The sequence below is a fragment of the Giraffa tippelskirchi genome, chromosome 5 (genome assembly GCF_054371585.1).
Source record: "Giraffa tippelskirchi isolate mGirTip1 chromosome 5, T2T-mGirTip1v1.2.pri, whole genome shotgun sequence".
NCBI lineage: Eukaryota > Metazoa > Chordata > Mammalia > Artiodactyla > Giraffidae > Giraffa > Giraffa tippelskirchi.
The window spans coordinates 97,988,647-98,008,545 of NC_137279.1; the positions used below are offsets into that span (position 1 = coordinate 97,988,647).

Sequence of the window (19,899 nt, forward strand, 5' to 3'; positions counted from 1 at the left end):
TCACGTCTGGCTGGCTCTAAAGCTGTGCTCCTAATCACACTACTGTTCTGCCACAAGGATTTTTGACTTTATCTTATAGTGGACAGGGAGTCATTAAACAGTTTTTAGTAGAAGAGTGACAAAATCTGGGTTTTGAGAAACATTTCTTAAAAAGGCCTTAAGGACAGTCGTCCCTGGGTGGGCTCAAACCACCAACCTTTTGGTTAACAGCCGAACGTGATAACCAATTGCACCAACACTGTACAGGAGGCAGTGACCAAAACCATCCCAAAGAAAAAGAAATGCAAGAAGGCAAAGTGGTTGTCTGAGGAGGCTTTACAAATAGCTGAAAAAAGAAGAGAAGCAAAAAGCAAGGGAAAATAGTAAAGATATGCCCAACTAAATGCAGAATTCCAGAGGATAGCAAGGACAGATAAGAAGGCCTTCTTAAATGATCAATGCAAATAAATAGAGGAAAACAACAGAATGGCAAAGACTAGAGAGCTCTTCAAGAAAATTGGAGATATCAGGGAAACATTTCATGTAAGTTTCGGCACAATAAAGGATAGAAACGGTAAGGACCTAACAAAGGCAAAAGAGATTAGGAAGAGGTGGCAAGAATACACAGAAGAACTATACAAAAGAGGTCTTTGGAGAAGGAAATGGCAACCCACTCCAGTATTCTAACCTGGAAAATCCCCAGCAGAGAAGCTGGCAGGCTACAGTCCATAAGGTCGCAAAGAGTCGAACACAACTTAGCGACTGAGCACACAAGGAGGTTTTGTTTCTTCTTTGGGTAACCACTTGTTTGCACTCAAATGAATTGCAGTTTATAATTACTTTAATATGTATTTGTCTTATTTTAAAATATAATGTTTTTTATCAAACGAGTTGATTTAAGTAGTAAACGTCCACATTTTAAAAAACTTAAAAAAAAAAAAAAAAGGTCTTAATGACCTGGATAACCACAATGGTGTGGTCATTCACCTAGAGTCAGACATCCTGGAGTGTGAAGTCAAGTGGGCCTTAGAAAGCATTGTTGTTTTTGTTCAGTCACTAAGTTGTTTCCAACTCTTTGCAATCCATGGACTACAGCATGCCAGGTTTCCCTGTCCTTTACTATCTCCCACAGTTTGCTCAAACTCATATCCATTGAGTGGTGATGCCACCCAACCATCCCATCCTCTGTCACCCCCTTCTCCTCCTGCCCTCAGTCTTTCCCAGCATCAGGGTCTTTTCCAGTGAATCAACTCTTCAGGTGCTCAAAGTACTGGAGCTTCAGCTTCAACATCAGTCCTTCCAATGAATATTCAGGGTTGATTTCCTTTAGGATTGACTAGTTTGATCTCCTTTCTGTCCAAGGGGGCTCTCAAGAGTCTTCTCCAGCACCACAGTTCAAAAGTATTACTTAGGAAGCATTACTATGAACAAAGCTAGTGGAGTTGATGGAATTCCACCTGAGCTATTTCAAATCTTAAAAGATGATGCTGTGAAAGTGCTGCACTCACTATGTCAGCAAACTTGAAAAACTCAGCAGTGGCCACAGGACTGGAAAAGGTCAGTTTTCATTCCGATCCCAAAGAACGGCAATGCCAAAGAATTTTTAAACTTCCGTGCAATTTGCATTTATTTCACATACTAGTAAAGTATGGTCAAAATCCTTCAAATTAGGCTTCAGCAGTATGTGAACCAAAAACTTCCAGATGTATAAGCTGGGTTTAGTAAAGGCAGAGGAACCAGAGATCAAATTGCCAACATTTGTTGGATCATAGAGAAAGCAAGGGAATTCCAGAAAAACATCTACTTCTGCTTCACTGACTACAGTAAAGCCTTTGTGTGGATCACAACAAAGTGTGGAAAATTCTTAAAGAGATGGAAATACCAGACCACTTTACCTGTCTCCTGAGAAACCTGTATGCAGGTTAAGAAGCAACAGTTAGAACTGGACATGGAACAACAGACTGGTTCAAAATTAGGAAAGGAGTACATCAAGGCTGTGTATTGTTACCCTGCCTATTTAACTTATATGCAGAATACATCATGCAAAATGCCAGGCTGGATGAATCATAAGCTGGAATCAAGACTGCCAGGAGAAATATCAACAACCTCAGATAAGCAGATGATGCTACTCTAAATGACAGAAACTGAAGAGAAACTAAAGAGCTCTTGCTGAGGGTGAAAGAGAAGAGTAAAAAGCTGGCTTAAAACTCAACATTAAAAAAACAAAAATCATGGCATCCAGTCCCATCACTTCATGGCAAGTAGAAGAGGGAAAAGTGGAAGTGTTACCGAAATTGCAAGTCCGTGCGCCCGATGCACAGTGAGGCCCGTAAATACTAAACATGAGTGTGGAAGGGTGAAAGGTTTATTACAGATTCATACAAGAAGATGGGTGGCTCATATCCTAAAACCCCAAAATTACTGAAAGCTGTCAGCAAGTCCCTTTAAAAGGAAAAGGTGAGGGATGGACGTGGTTAGTTGTTCTAGACTTCTGGGTGTCAGATCCTTTGTTCACGAGGTCAGGTCATGGTCAGGTAATGATGTTCCTGAAAATCTCTACCAGACGAATATTATTCTCTGTCTTGACCAGAAAGAGCAAAGTCCCAAGGCACAACTTTTACCCTCCAAGGTTCCAGTCCTGGCTAAGAGAAGGCAGATCTCAGTTGGCAGCTCTTTCAGGGCCAGGTTCCCATGTCCTGCCCAGCTGTCATCCCTGAGGGAGCCAGGCATCCAACCCAACTGGCCCTCAGTCTCTTCAGGCCGTGCAAATGGGGAGACCAGGTCTCACAGACTGTGATTCATACAGACGGCCACTGCTAGTGGGTCACAGAGACAGGGATGGGGGAGAGGTTCACTGCTTCTCAAAGCCTGGGCCCCAGCTAGTGGAGGGCCTTAGTGAGGGCTCTGGAGCTCTGCAGGACATAGTCCCTAGTCTGCTCCCTGGGCCCTCCAGCTCACCTGCTGGCCCAGGTTTGGGTAAGCTGGCGGGCCTCCAGGAGAAGGCTTGCATCTGCCTTTTACCTCACTCTCCACCTGATGACCACCACACCATGGATTATTGACTGAATCATTTCCCCAGTGGTCCCCTGTTGACAGTTACCAGTGGGCAGGACCCACTGTGGCGCTGACCAGTAGCTGAGCAGGACCTGTTGCCTAGTAACAGGGTGCAGAGTAAGGAGGCACAGCAATGCTACCTACTAAGGGCTGTGCTCATCTTGCTCTGTTAGAGAAGCAGTAACAGACTTTATTTTCTTGGGCTCCAAAATCACTGTGGCTGGTGACTACAGCCATGAAATTAAAAGATGCTTGCTCCTTGGAAGAAAAGCTATGCTAAACCTAGACAATGTATTAAAAAGCAGAGACATCACTTTGCCAACAAAGGTCTGTCTAGTCAAAGCTATGGTTTTTTTCAGTAGTCATGTATGGATGTGAGAGTTGGACCATAAAGAAGGCTGAGCACTAAAGAAACCAGTCTCGAGGTTCTCGCGAGATCCGCCTCATTAATACCAAGCGCCTATGTCTGGCAGAGCTGATGTGAGATAAAGAGACAATCCTTCCCAGTCGCCAGGATAATCAGGAGTTTTGGCTGGACGTTCCAGCACACACCAAGATAGTGAGGAGCCAGACAAAAAGCACAGACTATGGTGCTGAAACAGACTAATAAGGAACTTAGTGATTTGGCTCGTGACCCTCCAGCGCAATGTTCTACAGGTCCAGTTGGGGATGATATATTTCATTGGCAAGCCAAATTATGAGACCTAATGACAGCCCATATCAAGACAGTGTATTCTTTTTAACAGTTCATTTTCCTACAGACTACCCCTTCAAACCACCTAAGGTTGCAGTTACAACAAGAATTTATGATCCAAATATTAACAGTAATGGCAGCATTTGTCTCAATAGTCTAGGATCACAGTGGTCTCCTTCTTTAACTGTTTCTAAAGTTCTTTTATCCATTTGTTCACTGCTATGTGATCCAAACCCAGATGACCCCTTAGTGCCAGAGACTGCATGGATCTATAAACAGACAGAGATAAGTACAACAGAATATCTCGGGAATGGACTCAGAAGTATGCCATGTGATGCTACCTTAAAGTCAGAATAACCTGTATTATAGCTGGAATAAACTTTAAATTAGCGTTCCTTTTTTGATTTTCTTACCGGGCTGCTCCCCTATCAGACCTCATCTTTTTTAATTTTATTTTTTGTTTACCTCCCTCCATTCACATGCTCATCTGAGAAGACTTAAGTTCTTCAAGCTTTGGAAAATAACTGCTTTTAGAAACTGTAAAATAGTTACAAGAGAACAGTTGTGCAAGATTCAGAATTTAAAAAAAGATGGAGCATGTGTAATATGTGGCCAGTGTCTTCACTCTAACTTGGTTATGAGACTAAAACCATTCCTTACTGCTCTAACATGCTGAAGAATCATCTGAGAGGGAGGGAGATGGATGCTGAATTGTCACATCAAAGGAAGCAGCATTATTCTAGCAGCATCCATCCTTGTTTAAGCCTTCCACTGTTAGAGATTTGAGGTTACATGATACACTTTATGCTCATAACTGATGTGGCTGGAGAATTTATTGAATTTATAGCATCAGCAGAGCAGAAAATGTGATGTATTTTATGCATGTCAATAAAGGAATGACCTGTTCTTGTTCTATAGAGAATGGAAATAGGAAGTCAAACACACTTTGTATTCCAAAATAGGGTCTCAAACATTTTTAAATTTTCATTTAAATTGTTAGGAGGCTTGGAGCTATTAGTTAATCTATCTTCGAATACACTGTCTCAATACACCAATAAATGGTGCAAGTTGTCAATGGATGAGTGATCAACTAATAGCTCTGCTAGTAATTGATTTATTTTTTTCCAATAAAGTTGCATAAACCAATGAGTTCAGTTCAGTTCAGTCACTCAGTCATGTCCCACTCTTTGCAACCCCATGAACCACAGCACACCAGGCCTCCCTGTCCATCACCAACTGCCGGAGTCCACCCAAACCCATGTCCATTGAGTCGGTGATGCCATCCAACCATCTCATCCTCTGTCGTCCCCTTCTCCTCCTGCCCTCAATCATTCCCAGCATCAGGGTCTTTTCAAATAAGTCAACTCTTCACATCAGGTGGCCAAAGTACTGGAGCTTCAGCTTCAACATCAGTCCTTCCAACGAACACCAAGGACTGATCTTTAAGATGGACTGGTTGGATCTCCTTACAGTCCAAGGGATTCTCAAGAGTCTTCTCCAACACCACAGTTCAGAAGCATCAGTTCTTCAGTGCACAGCTTTCTTTATAGTCCAACTCTCACATCCATACATGACCACTGGAAAAACCATAGCCTTGACTACACGGACCTTTGTTGGCAAAGTAATGTCTCTGCTTTTTAATATGCTGTCTAGGTTGGTCATAACTTTTCTTCCAAGGAGTAAGCGTCTTTTAATTTCATGGCTGCAATCACCATCTGCAGTGATTTTGGAGCCCAGAAAAATAAAGTCTGACGCTGTTTCCACATCTATTTCCATGAAGTGATGGGGCCAGATGCCATGATCTTAGTTTTCTGAATGTTGAGCTTTAAGCCAACTTTTTCGCTCTCCTCTTTACTTTCATCAAGAGGCTCTTTAGTTCTTCACTTTCTTCCATAAGGGTGGTGTCATCTGCATATCTGAGGTTATTGATATTTCTCCCGGCAATCTTGATTCCAGCTTGTGTTTTTTCCAGCCCAGCGTTTCTCGTGATGTACTCTGCATATAAGTTAAATAAGCAGGGTGACAATATACAGCCTTGACGTATTCCTTTTCCTATTTGGAACCAGTCTGTTTTCCATGTCCAGTTCTAACTGTTGCTTCCTGACCTGCATACAGGTTTCTTAAGAGGCAGGTCAGGTGGTCTGGTATTCCATCTCTTTCAGAATTTTCCACAGTTTATTGTGATCCACACAGTCAAAGGCTTTGGCATAGTCAGTAAAGCAGAAATAGATGTTTTCTGGAACTCTCTTGCTTTTTCGATGATCCAGCGGATGTTGGCAATTTGATCTCTGGTTCCTCTGCCTTTTTTAAAACCAGCTTGAAAATCTGGAAGTTCACGTATTGCTGAAGCCTGGCTTGGAGAATTTTGAGCATTTAGCTGTCTGGACTAATCAGTATGGGAAACAATCTTTTGTAAATGCAAAGCTGTTTTTTGTATACACTGTTGGTATTTGCCTCATTGTTTGACATCAAATGATGATGTAAAGTTCAAGAGAGTGAGTATTTTGCATGTTCAGTTAAAAGTGCGTAGTCTGTTACAGGTTGACACATTGACCTGATTTATGCAGAATTAATAAGCTATTCAGATAGTATAGCTTTAGTATGCTGCACGTGATACTGGCAGCCTGGGAGTTCATAGATGGACTTGGGACCTAGCAGTTTTGAGAAGTGTATATGGAGTTTAAGGAATTTATTTTCCTGTTGCAACCCCCATCTAACTAAATTTTTTCTTCACCTTGTACACTTGACAGCTGAAAAGACCATAACATGGAAGTAATAAAGGGTCAAAATTTACAAAATAAAGTACTGTTTTGGTGTGGGAGTTGTCATGAGGCTATGTGGAAGTGACTTTGACTATGTGGGATATTGAGGGTTTTTTTTAATGAATATCCATTAAAATGGATTTGTTCAGCCATTTACATTAATGAGCATTTAAATGCAACAGATGCCATTTCAGGTGACAACATGAATGAATAAAAGTCAATGCTGTTGGAAAAGAAAAAACTACGGTTTTTCCAGTAGTCATGTGCGGTTGTGAGAGTTGGACTCACAAAGACTCCCAGCAGTTGGACTCATAAAGAAGGCTGAGCGCTGAAGAATTGGTGCTTTTGAACTGTGGTGTTGGAGAAGACTCTTGAGGAGTCCCTTTGACTGCGTGGAGCTCAAACCTGTCGATCCTAAAGGAAATTAACCCTAAATATTCATTGGAAGGACTGATGCTGAAGCTGAAGCTCCAATACTTTGGCCACCTGATGCAAAGAGCAAACTGATTGGAAAAGACCCTGATACTGGGAAAGACTGAGGGCAGGAGGAGAAGGGAGTGGCAGAGGGAGGATGAGATGGTTAGATAGCATCACCCACTCAGTGGACGTGAATCTGAGCAAACGCTGGGAGATAGTGAAGGACGGGGAAGCCCAGAGTGCTGCAGTCCATAGGGTCGAAGAGTCTGACACGACTTAGCGATTGAACAATAACAGAAAGGTTTCTACTGACAATGGAATGAAAAACGTACTGGAGCAGAGGGAAACTGACCTCTCTAAATGAAAATTTATTGATTCCAAAATTCTGTCCGTGGGGTAAAGGGCTCCTGGTGTCACGGTGTGGTATCATTCCACAGCCGGGATAAACTTGGGTACTGGGGCGGGGAGCCTGGGGTGGCTTCAACGCAGGAGTGGCTGGGGCTGAAGAGTTGAGAAGGCCATGAAATTAAAACACCCTTGCTCCTTGAAAGAAAAGTTATGACCAGCCTAGACAGCATATTAAAAAGCAGAGACATTACTTTGCCAACAAAACTCCGTCTAGTCAAAGCTATGGTTTTTCCAGTAGTCGTGTATGGATGTGAGAGTTGAACAATAAAGAAAGCTGAGCGCTGAAGAATTGATGCTTTTGAACTGTGGTGTTGGAGAAAACTCGTGAGAGTCCTTTGGACTGCAAGGAGACCCCACCAGTCTATCCTAAAGGAAATCAGTCCTGAATATTCATTGGAAGGACTGATGTTGAAGCTGAAACTCGAATACCTTGGCCACCTGATGCGAAGAACTGACTCATTTGAAAAGACCCTGATGCTGGGAATGAGTAAAGGAGGGAGGAGAAGGGGACGACAGAGGATGAGATGGTTGGATGGCATCATCGACTCAATGGAACTGAGTTTGAGTAAGCTCCGGGAGTTGGTGATGGACAGGGAAGCCTGGCGTGCTGCAGTCCATGGGGTCGCAGAGTCGGACACGACCGAGCGACTGAACTGAACTGAGTTAAGGGGACTGTATTGGGAACTTCTCGACGCTCTGCTACTTCTGTCTGTAGATGACCGCCTTCCGCCGCCTGCCCGAAGGTAGTGGTATCGAGCGCCGAGCCCAGAGAACGGCGCTGGGTAAGGGGCTTGGTGGTGGCAGCGAAGTCTCCATAGGCGTTATGAGTTTGGCTGGGGGCCGCGCCCCCCGGAAGACCGCGGGGAACCGGCTCTCTGGGCTTCTGGAAGCAGAGGAGGAAGATGAGTTCTACCAGACGACTTATGGGGGTTTCACTGAGGCAAGAGCCGGGCCCAGGAAGAGGGAGGGAATAAAGCTAAAAGGAGTCCTGACGGAGAGAGAAACCTCGGACAAAGAAGGGGGCGGGGGAGAGGAGTCCTGGTAGCTGGTACTAGAGATGGGGTGGGCGAGACGAGGGGATAAACTGGAGTCCTAGCAGGGGGAGCCCTGAATGGTGTTGGAGGGGTCAGGAGTGGAGAAGTTGTCCGAAGGACCCCAGACTATGGCTGAAAACTACTGTGTATTTCTTTAACTGCATCTCTCAGCGCTTCTGACGTCTCGCATACGCCAGTCACATCCTAGTAACGCGGTATATATTCTTTGGCCTACTGCCTGGTTATTCACCTGAACTGTAGAAAAGAATCTCTCAGATAAAAAGATAGAGGGACTTAGCCAACTCCTTTTTTCAGCTTTCAAATATCGTTGTAAATGTTTTCTTAGATAGCTGTTTCTAGACTGTCCTAAAAAGTGACCCCATGTATGTCCTTCATAGAACATATTTCAATTTGTAGTTAGATATATTTTGCTTGTTTTTACCTTCCAATAGACTATAAGTTCTGTAAGGTTAGAGATGGTCTGTTTTGTTCAACAGTGTACATCCGAGTGCCTAGTCCAATGACTGGATTGAGTTGACACTTGTTAAATTTGTATTGATTGAATCTGTCCATTCTTTAAATGTGTTAAGTGCCTAAAGCAAGCCAAGCGCTGTGATAGGCGCTGTGGAAACAGAGAATATTAAAAACACCACCTTATCCTTATGTTTTCCAGACTCCAGTGGGGGAACTAGCTGAGTTAACAGTCAGTTAAAATACCGTGTGATAAGGAGAAAAGTGTTAAGCATAGGGTGCTGTGGTAACACTTGGGAGACAAAATTGTTTGGGAAGGGCATCCCTGGGAAACGTGATGTTTAAGCTGAGGACAGTTTGAAAAATCAGCCTTGGCTGAATGGAGAGCAGTAGGCCTGGAAGCAGGGAGAGAAGGAAGGTTAGTCCTGGAAGAGAGTGGGGCAGAATATGTAAAGACACTGACATCCTGCTCTGGGACCTTCACGAGGACTCTCATACTCCAAACCAGGAAGGAGAATAATAGAGGGAGTAGGTCTGGGCCCATTCTTGTAGGGTTTTGTGAGCCATGTTAGGTTTTATTCTTCATTCAGAGTACTGAGAAGATTATTTCATGGTCAGATTTGTTTGTCAGATTTGTACTTTAGAAAGATTACTCTATAATGAGGAAAATGGTAGAAGGAGGCAGTGAGAGTAGGGAAACATGAACAGGAGGGGTCAAGAGAAACTAAGGAATTAGAATCCACAGGACTTGGTGACTGATTAGGAATCATTACTTAACACAGCGTAACCAATTAGTTTAAAATAGAACCTTCTCATCTCTCCTCCAAAGGCCATTTTCCTATTCCTGTCATTTTACGAGTCGTTATTTAATATGTACCCTTCATGCTTCCAAAAAGGATTTAAGAAGGCTTATGATATAAACAAAAAGTAGGAACAGTAAAAATAGAGACAGATGAGAAGTAATTGTACCAGGAGCCTCTGCTAAAATGGTAGTAACAGTTGATATTAAATTTAGCTGTGAGTTTCCTTGCAGCCAAATCCTGAATTTCTTTTTTTTTGTAAGAAAGAAGCATTTAAGTTCTTTAAGAGAGATATACTTATTCAGCATTAAGTCCTAAAGAGAATTACATTCTTATAAATAAAGTAACAGGGGTTTGGTAGATGATGTAAAAGCATTCTCTTAACTAGTCATGTCTCTTAATGACCCTCAATAAAAGCCAAAGGAATGATAGTAAATCCTTAACTTAGTAAAAGCATTTCAGTTGGGCACTAAGCTAATGTATAATTGAACTACTACCCTCTGGTGATACGATTTAATACCAGGTCAGGGCTGAGGGGATTAATGTGTTCTCAGGCTGTCTTTCACAAACATTAGTTGGGAGGAAATGATGGTCACCAGTACAAGACTGAATACTGGCTGCCTTGGCTTGTCAACTGTGTTATTTGCTTGCTTTGGCACCATGTGTACCAAGATTAGCCCATCAGTCTCATCAGTGATTGAAGAGAAAGGCACATGTTTGAGGTGCTGCCCCGCCCGATTAACTCCCTTCCTCCCAAACATTTTTTTTTCTCTCTTTCTTTTCCTGTGTGGCTGCTGTTTTAGCCCAAACCCAGTCTTAGGCTCTACTACGTTTTCTACCCCAGTCCATCCCACCACCTCCAGAACTTTCTGAAACACTCCTTGTATGTAGTTTTCCTCTCCTCCCCAAATCTTCAGTGTCTTCCCATTATACATGGTGTGAAGTGAAAGTCACTCAGTTGTGTCTGACTGTTTGCAACTGCATGCGTTATACAGCCTGCCAGGGTCCTCTGTCTGTGGAATTCTCCAGGCCAGAATACTGGAGTGGGTAGCCATTCCCTTCTTCAAGGGATCTTCCCAACCCAGGGATCGAACGCAGGTCTCCCGCATTGCAGGTGGATTCTTTACCATCTGAGCAACCAGGGAAGCTCATACATGGTAGTAGGACCCAACTCTTTCTGTCCCAGCTCACCGGAGGAATGAGACATATTTCTCAGTAACTTTAGCTTACTTCAACGGTGATTATTGGTGCTGGACCAAGTAAGAAGAGGGAGAGGATTGAGAATCACTGTCCTGCAAGTTAAAATCATAAGTTTAAAAGTTAAATGTCATTAAGTCATGACATTTACATTTCTCTGTAGATCGAATCCCTGGAGAAGGAAATGGCAACCCACTTCAGTATTCTTACCTGGAAAATTCCATGGGCAGAAGCAACTGGCCAGCTTCAGTCCATGGGGTCACAAAGAGTTGGACACGACTGAGCACATAGATTGAATGCAACCTTCTTTTCAAATCTTGTAGCCCTATAGGGCATTCAGTTAATGTTGGAAGGAGGCTGTGATGGAGCCAAAGGCAGTCAGCTAGGAAGACTTCTTGCCAGAGACAAACCTGCTTTGCTTAGGTCTAAATCCTTATTCCATAAACATGCTGTACACATTCTTGCTTCTGCACCTTTGTTCCTGTCATTTGCTCTGAGTGTGAGTCCCTCTTCCCTCTTGGCTGTCTAAATGCTAGCAGTATTTTAAACCATGGCTCAAGTCCTCTTCATTCTTTAAAGTCGGAAGCAGAGTTTAGTAAACTACAACCTGCTGGCTGAATCTAACCCACTATCTGTTTTAATCTGGTCCTTTGCAGAAAAAGTTTGCCAATCCTTGGTCTAAAGGAATAAAGTCTAACATTTAGACTTTTCCAGGCCATCAGTCCATAGCAGGTGTGCCTTCCTCTGATCACCTGTAACATTTTATTGCCATTTGGTAGTTTATATGTTGCCCTATATTAAAACTTCCATTTATAATGATGTCTTTTCCTATACTTGACTGTGAGACCCTGAAGGTGGAGACCAAACCGTATCCTTTTGTACCCCAGCACTTAACACAGTGTGCTGCAGGTAAAGCACAGTTAGTTAATGTTGGAAGGGGTGGTGCTGGAGCCAGACCATCAGCCCTTCTTGCCTGAGGAAAACGAAAGCCTAGGCTGGGAAGGAGAGTGGGGCAGCCCTTATCAATAGGCAAAGTGATTCTGTTCCTCCTGGAGGGGCATTAATAACTGATGCCAGTGAGAACCGTATCTCCCTATGTCCTCAGGAATCAGGAGATGATGAGTATCAAGGGGACCAGTCAGACACAGAGGATGAGGTGGACTCTGACTTTGACATCGACGAAGGGGATGAACCATCCAGTGATGGAGAAGCAGAAGAGCCAAGGAGGAAGCGCCGAGTAGTCACCAAAGCATATAAGGTGCAGGGGAGGCCTGGTTTTCTTGGACTTCCTTAATTTGTATTCTCCCTTTCATCAGGTCCCATTATGCCCCACACCAATCCCACTTGCTGCTGTGCTAGTTTTCTCTTCCTAAGGTTTTCATTGTCTTTCTCCAATATCTTCTCTTCCCTGGTATCTGATTTCACTCTGTTCCCAGGAGCCTCTCAAGAGCTTGAGGCCTCGAAAGGTCAGCACCCCGGTTGGTAGCTCTCAGAAGACCCGAGAAGAGAAGGCACTGCTTCCATTAGAACTGCAGGATGATGGCTCTGACAGTGAGTAGGGATGTTTGGGTCAATAGACAAAATTGAAGTATTATGATAAAATACTGTATTAGTGTTAAGTTTACTGAAGTTGGTAACTTTACTATGAGCATGTAGGCATAATTCTTATTAGGAAATATACACTGAGTATTTAGGGAAGAGAGCCATGATGTTGATGTGTGTAACTTAATTCTCAGATTATTCAGAAAATACGCACACACAGATTGCAAATAGGGCAAAATGTTAACAGATGATTTGGCAAAGGATTCATGGGTGTTCTTTGTACTGTTCTTAACAACTTTTTTGTAAGTTTGAAATGATTTCCAAATAAAAAGCTTTAAAATTAAATTCAGAGGAGGTAGACATGAGTTCAAAGATTTCTTCCTCTCTGATTTCCTTCCCAGGTCGGAAGTCCATGCGTCAGTCTACAGCTGAGCACACACGACAAACATTCCTTCGGGTACAGGAGAGGCAGGGCCAGTCACGGCGACGGAAGGGGCCCCACTGTGAGCGGCCACTGACCCAGGAGGAGCTGCTCAGGGAAGCCAAGATCACAGAGGAGCTCAACTTACGTTCACTGGGTCAGTCTTTGGTTTTGAGAACAGTGGGTAGAGGGGCTGAGAAGCACGAGAAAAAGTTAGATCTAGAGGCCCCAAAGAATTGGACAGATGGAGATTTGGGACAAGAGAAATGAGAAGAAAGATATGGGGAGAGAAAGTGATTAGGAGCAAGGAAGTAGGCAGTAATGAGGGCTCTGAAGAACAAGTTATATTGAAGTACTTTGGTATAAAATAAGAATTGTACGGAAATGAGTTCAGATTCTAGCTCTGCTGTTCACTTGCTATAAGACTGCAGGCAAATTACTTAACAACCTGCTTGCATCTTTCTTTCCTTGTTCACAAAGCGATGAGATGATAATGCTACTTTAATGATCATGAGAATTAGAAATTCAGTAGAATCAGTCTGTTCATGAGATACATTGCTTTAAGGTAAAAATTCTATAAAATCTCTTCAGTGTATGTGCTATTGGGCACACAGTCCTATATGATAACATACTGTACAAAAGCATACATTTCTTTAAGGGATGGTGAGAATTCTCAGATCATGAGAGATGAATGAGGGAACAGCAGATTTCACACCTCCCATCACATGCTCACTCTGGAGCTATACGTGCATTGAGTGAAATAACAGGTGAAATCTCCTACAATATTTGATTTGCTATTTCTCTCTCAATCTTTTTTTGACCAAGCACATATAATTGAATGTGCATAACCCAAATACAGTTTTACTGTGGTGTGGAAGATTGTTTACCCAGAATATCTGCAACCCAACTCATTTTAGTTTAATGGTATCCGTAGTTTTGAAATGTAGATACCTTCACTCCAGAAAGTTCCCTGGTGGTCTAGTGGTTAGGACTTGGCAGTCTCACTGCCTCAGCCCGGGTTCTATTCCCGATCAGGGAAGCACATCTTTTGGGCTTCCCTGATAGCTCAGTTGGTAAAGAATCTGCCTGCAGTGCAGGAAACCTGGGTTCAATTCCCGTGTTGGGAATATCCGCTGGAGAAGGGATAGGCTACCCACTCCAGTATTCTTGGGCTTCCCTGGTGGCTCAGCTGGTAAAGAATCCACCTGCAATGTGGGAGACCTGGGTTCGATTCCTAGGTTGGGAAGATCCTCTGGAGAAGGGAAAGGCTACCGACTTCAGTATTTTGGCCTGGAGAATCATGGACTGTATAGTCCATGGGGTCACAAAGAGTTGGACACAACTGAGCTACCTTCACTTTCCACTTTCACTCCAAAAGACCACAAAAGATTTAATTAATTTTCAACATTTTCAAAGTGTATTGTCATGACTTTTTAAAAATATTTATATTTGGCTGTGCTGGGTCTTCATTGCTGCCTTCAGGCTCTCTCTCATTGCCGTGAGCAGAGGTTCTTCTTCATTGTTGTGGGGTGGCTTCTTGTGTGGAACACAGGCTCTAGGGCATGAGGGCTCAGTATCTGTGGTGCATGGGCTTAGTTGCTCCACGGCATGTGGAATCTTCCTGGACCAGGATCGAACTAGTATCCTCTGCCTCGACAGAGCAGATTCTTTATTTATTTGTTTTTAATTGAAGGATAATTACAGTATTGTATTGGTTTCTGTCATTCATCAGCATGGATCAGTCATGGGTATACATATGTCCTCTTCCTCTTGAGCCTCCCTCCCACCCCATCTCACCCTTCTAGGTTGTCACAGAGCCCCAGTTTGAGTTCCCTGAATCATACAGCAAATTCCCACTGATTATCTATTTTACATATGGTAGTGTATATGTTTCCATGCTACTTTCTCCATTCATCCCACCCTCTCCTTCTTACCACCCCCATGTCCATAAGTCTGTTCTCTATGTCTGCATCTCCATTGCTGCCCTGAAAATAGGTTCATCAGTACTACTTTCTAGATTCCATATGCATGCGTTAATATACGATATTTATTTTTCTCTTTCTGACTTACTTCACTGTGCAATAGGCTCTAGGTTCACTCATTAGCACTGACTCAAACTAGTTCCTTTTTATGGCTGAGTAATATTTCATTGTATATATGTACCACAGCTTCTTTATCCGTTCATCTGTTGCTGGACGTCTAGGTTGCTTCCATGTCCTACTTATTGTGAATAGTGCTAGCAGGCAGATTCTTAACCACTGGACCAACAGGGAAGTCCAGCTGTTGTGACTTTTTAAAAAAATTATTATTATATTTGCTTTAAAATGGGAAATATACCCTTTATCTGTATAATGGCAATGCTGTGCTTTAAAACAGCGGTTATCTCTTAAAACATATAAATGACTGAGAAATATCACAAATAATGAGGTCACTTGATGTCACTATAATTATAATCTGCATCCTTTGACTACATTGATGGTTGCAGGCCACTGTAAAGAGAGTGATTCCCAGGCTTCTGACATAGGAGATCCTAGAGGGGCATGTTTGGCAGGAGAAAAAAATTATAAGTTCATTTTTGAACATGTTGGATTTCAGATGTCTGTGAGCAGTTTATGCAGTGCTGAGAAATCAGATAAACACAAATCTGGTGCTTGACAAGATATCTGGGCTAGAAATACAAATTTGGAAGTTTTTGAATATGGATGGTAATTGACACTGGAGTGAATGAGATCACTCAGGGAGAAAACATAGAGGGAGAAGGGTAGGCAGAGGCTCAAAAAGGTCCTGCAGACTCTAAAAAGTAATGGTCTCCTACAAGAGGAGGAACTTAGAAAAGGATCTGAGGGAAGGCCAGAGAGTAGGAAATGCCAGGAAAGTTTGTCTTAAGAACTCTAAGGAAAGAGAATGTTTTGGGGGAGTAGCTGCTCAGTCTTGCTGAAATGCCAGTGAAGAGAACTGAGAAGTGTCCGTTGGTTTTGGTGACATGGGGGTCAGAAATGACCTTGCTGCTAAGTCGCTTCAGTCGTGCCCGACTCTGTGCGACCCCATAAACGGCAGCCCTTCAGGCTCCGCCGTCCCTGGGATTCTCTAGGCAAGAATACTGGAGTGGGTTGCCACTTCCTTCTCCAATGCATGAAAGTGAAAGTGAAAGTGAAGTCGCTCAGTTGTGTCCGACTCTTCGCGACCCCATGGACTGCAGCCTACCAGACTCCTCCATCCATGGGATTTTCCAGGCAAGAGTACTGGAGTGGGGTACCATTGAGCACTTTTTGGGGAGCAAGCCATTGGGAAGTTGTTGGGAAGCCAAACCTTTAAAATTTGGCCATGAAGGGTCGGAGAGGAACAGTGAGGGTCTGGGGTCAAGACAGGGTTTGTCCTTGTTCTATTTTATTCAAAGATTGGAGAGTATATATTTTTGGTGAGATGCAACAGAAAGAATTTTAAGACAGAAAAGAAAGGATCATTTATAGTGTAGGGTTTTGGAGAAGTGGGAGTCAGGGTGGGAGCTTGGGCATGGGTGGAAGAGTTGGCCTAAGTTAAGAGGAAGGAATTAAGGGTGTCTCATAGCTGTAGGGTTGTAAATCCAGAGCAGGACAGTATAATAGTTCTCATCTGATGTTTTTTAGGCACTGTCATTTGTCAGGTGTTGGGGATAGAGTTGGAAGCTTGAGAGTGAAGACTGTTTGAAATTGTTGTGGAGATAGGATCATCTGCTGGTGTTGGCAGGTCTGAAGTTTGGTAGTATGAATTTCTGGCGGTTTCATTCTACCTGTTGTGTAACTTTTCTCCAGTACTGCTCATCAATCCAGGTCTGGGCGAAGGAGTGTAGATTGATAAGAGAATGACTGATAAAGACAAAAGAAAGGCTGGAAGGAGTGATAGAATGCAGCGATTTTCAGGTAGTTGAAGTACTGAAGAACTAGAAGAAGAACAGAGGTATCTAGCGTAATGAAGCAAAAAGACCTGAAGTGCGGGGCTCCACAGGACACAGGCCCATCCTACCCAGGATGTGGGAGAATAAGCAGCCTCCACCAGAGGGTTGCAGGGAGTGATGGCCTCTGTGGATAACAGGTTTCCTGTAAGGCGAGTTTTGGAAGGCGTGCTGAGTGAGAAACTTGACAAAATAGATGAGTTGGCTGGTTATAGAGCAGGGGTTACAGATGGTACGGGAAAGTGTTGAGAGAAGAGTTGAAAGGTTGGCTCGAGGGAAAGAAAGCAATATTACCATTCAGAATTCAAGTGTAAAAGAGATTAAATCACTGGGTGGGGGTGGGGGGGTCAGGGGAGTAGGTATCCAGAGGACTCTTCTGGTCATACTTTATCTAGAGTAGTGGTCCCCAACCTTTTTGGCATCAAACACCAATTTTGTGGAAGACAATTTTTCCATGAACCCAGGGTGAGGGGGATGGTTTCAGGATGATTCGAGCGCATTACATTTATTGTGTACTTTATTTCTAATCTAATATTGCTACTGATTTGACAGAAGGTACCAGTCCTCGGCCCAGAGGTTGGGGACCCCTGCACTGGAGAATTGTGTCCAGAGTACCCACATTTAAGGGGGACAGAGGGACCAAGAATATTTTGATCTGTGTATACATTAACAAATCTTTATTGAATTCCTGTAATGTGTAGAATGCTGCATGACCCTCATGATGTATAGGTAATATGAGTCACAGTCACTGCCCTTAAGAGATGTGTATACCAACAATGAACTGCCACAGAGCAGTGTCACCTGGTCCCACAGGGTGACTAGTGAACTAGAGAGGAGGGCCTGAAAGAAGTAACAGTTACTCAGCTCAACTCATTGTTGCTCTGTGAAAATGTAAATACAAAGTTGCCAGATTTTCTTCTTAGTTTTTCAAAAGGGACCAGAAACCTCTGTATTTGAATATAACTTCCTGACTTTTAAATGTCAGCAACTAATTCAGGTTTTTCTTTAAAACACTATACAAATCAAGCAGGACACATAAGGGGGCTGCTATCTTGCAGCTTCTGCCATAGATCATGGTAAGTACAGGAACAGAAGGGTGTTTTTGGCACAGGTGGCAAAGGAGGGAGTGACTCAGAACCATGTTCTATGAGGAATGGTTCAGTAGAAGGGGTACTGTGATCAGCCTGAAGAGAGATGAGCACTAATTTCAACTATTTAAAGGACTGTCAAGTGGAAGACAGGTTAGATTTGTGTTCCTTTTGGCCTTAAACGGTGAAACAGTGTCAACAGGAAGTATATTTCAGCACAGAGTGGGAAAGAAGGGGGCTTCCCTGGTGGCTCAGTTGTAAAGAATCTGCCTGCCAATGCAGGAGACGTGGGTTCAGTCCCTGGTCCGGGAAGATCCTAAAGGCTGCAGAGCAACTAAGCCTGTGCACCACAACTACTGAAGCCCTTGTGCCTAGAGCCGGTGCTCCACAACACCAGAAGCCACCACAGTGTGATGCCCACGCACCGCAACTGGATAGTAGCCCACACTCGCTGAAACTAGAGAAAAGTCCATGCATCAATGAAGATCGAGCACAGCCAAAAACAAATAACTCAGTAAATAAATAAATTATTTTTAAAAAGTAGGAAAGAACTCTAATCACTAGGGAAACCTAGAGAGGCAGTGTGCTACCTTGGATAGGTAGGAGCACGTTGACAGAACAGCAACGAGAGGTTAGAGGAAATGAGCAGGCTCCTCGCCAAAGAATCTCTTTCAGCTCTGAAGTCCTACCGTTCTGAGCTGGTGAGGAATCAAGTGAACCTAAGAAATGATGAGCAGGGTGTATGTCAAGAGGGGCAAGCAGAAAGCTTATGAAATGGGAGATGCTTGAGGGCTTTAGAGGACTTTCCTAATTGGCTTGCGTGAGCAGTGACTAGACAGCCAGGAGGATAATTAAGAGACTATAGGACAGGACTGTGGTTTGGGAAGTGGGGAACTGACCATCCGCGTTCCTTCCTGAAGAGACATATGAGCGGCTCGAGGCTGACAAAAAGAAGCAGGTCCACAAGAAGCGGAAGTGCCCTGGGCCGATAATCACCTACCATTCAGTGACTGTGCCACTGGTTGGGGATCCAGGCCCTAAAGAAGAGAATGTCGATGTAGAAGGGTGAGTGAGTGAATCTCGGGGAAGAGAGGAGTGCAGTTTCTCCCTTCTGTATTCACCTTGTGTTCCCTCAGCTGCATTTCACTTGCTCTCCTCACACAGCTCTCTTAACACTTGGGTATCTTTCAGATCCTTTTCCCATCAGCTCTGATTTTTCTTGTAGTCTCTCTCTTCTCCTGTTTTTCCATCCAGCTCTGCTTTGTTTGTCCTGTCTGTCACTTAATAGATTCTCTCGGACTGTTGCCATCCACTGCCTCCTCCTCTTTCTTCAGTTCTCTGATCTCTTTCTTTATCTGTTGTCTTCACCTCTCAGCTCTTTGTGTTTTTCTCTATCTTTTCCCTCAGACTTGATCCTGCTCCCATGGCTTCTGCATTGACTCCCCGTGCTGGGACTGGACCCGTCATCCCTCCTGCTCGCTGCTCACGTACCTTCATCACTTTTAGTGACGATGCCACATTTGAGGAATGGTTTCCTCAGGGGCGGCCCCCAAAGATCCCCGTTCGGGAGGTCTGCCCGGTGACCCATCGGCCAGCCCTATATCGGGACCCTGTTACAGACATACCCTACGCCACTGCTCGAGCCTTCAAGATCATCCGTGAAGCCTACAAGAAGTACATCACTGCTCATGGACTGCCGCCCACCGCCTCAGCCCTAGGCCCTGGCCCACCACCTCCTGAGCCCCTTCCTGGCTCTGGGCCCCGAGCCTTGCGCCAGAAAATTGTCATCAAATGAAGGGATGTCTGGTCCTTAGAAACCTCTTTCCTGCCCTAACTTAAGGTTCTTAAGTTGGGACTCTTAAGAAGCCCTGCTTCTCCCCGTTGTCATCGCTGATCTTTGCCCAGCTCGTCTCTGTATTTCTTTCCCCATCTTTACCCCTAGTTCCTACTGGTTTGTGTTTTTTAATCTAATAAAACAGAAAGATCCCTTTTGTCTAGTGTCCAATCTAGCTGCTGCTGCTGCTAAATCGCTTCAGTCATGTCCGACTCTGTGCGACCCCATAGACGACAGCCCACCAGGCTCCCCCGTCCCTGGGATTCT

The 19,899-nt window shown here is 43.8% G+C and overlaps 1 protein-coding gene, 1 long non-coding RNA gene and 1 pseudogene across 2 annotated transcripts; 2 read left to right on the forward strand and 1 right to left on the reverse strand.

Moving 5' to 3' along the window:
• Positions 1–2,326: 2,326 nt before the first annotated feature.
• Positions 2,327–3,068, reverse strand: LOC145505469 (uncharacterized). The gene is made up of 2 exons (XR_014053060.1): positions 2,938–3,068; positions 2,327–2,621 (listed from the first exon to the last, which is right to left on the reverse strand). It is a non-coding gene; the product is annotated as an uncharacterized LOC145505469 (long non-coding RNA).
• A 552-nt stretch (positions 3,069–3,620) lies between these two features.
• On the forward strand, positions 3,621–4,122 carry LOC145505468 (ubiquitin-conjugating enzyme E2 D3 pseudogene; annotated as a pseudogene).
• A 3,959-nt stretch (positions 4,123–8,081) lies between these two features.
• On the forward strand, positions 8,082–19,789 carry VPS72 (vacuolar protein sorting 72 homolog). The gene is made up of 6 exons (XM_081487613.1): positions 8,082–8,254; positions 11,922–12,074; positions 12,253–12,367; positions 12,760–12,936; positions 18,719–18,863; positions 19,206–19,789. Exons 1-6 carry the CDS (start codon positions 8,138–8,140, stop codon positions 19,591–19,593), a joined length of 1,095 nt encoding a protein of 364 aa, XP_081343739.1. The 5' UTR covers positions 8,082–8,137; the 3' UTR covers positions 19,594–19,789.
• Positions 19,790–19,899: the final 110 nt, after the last annotated feature.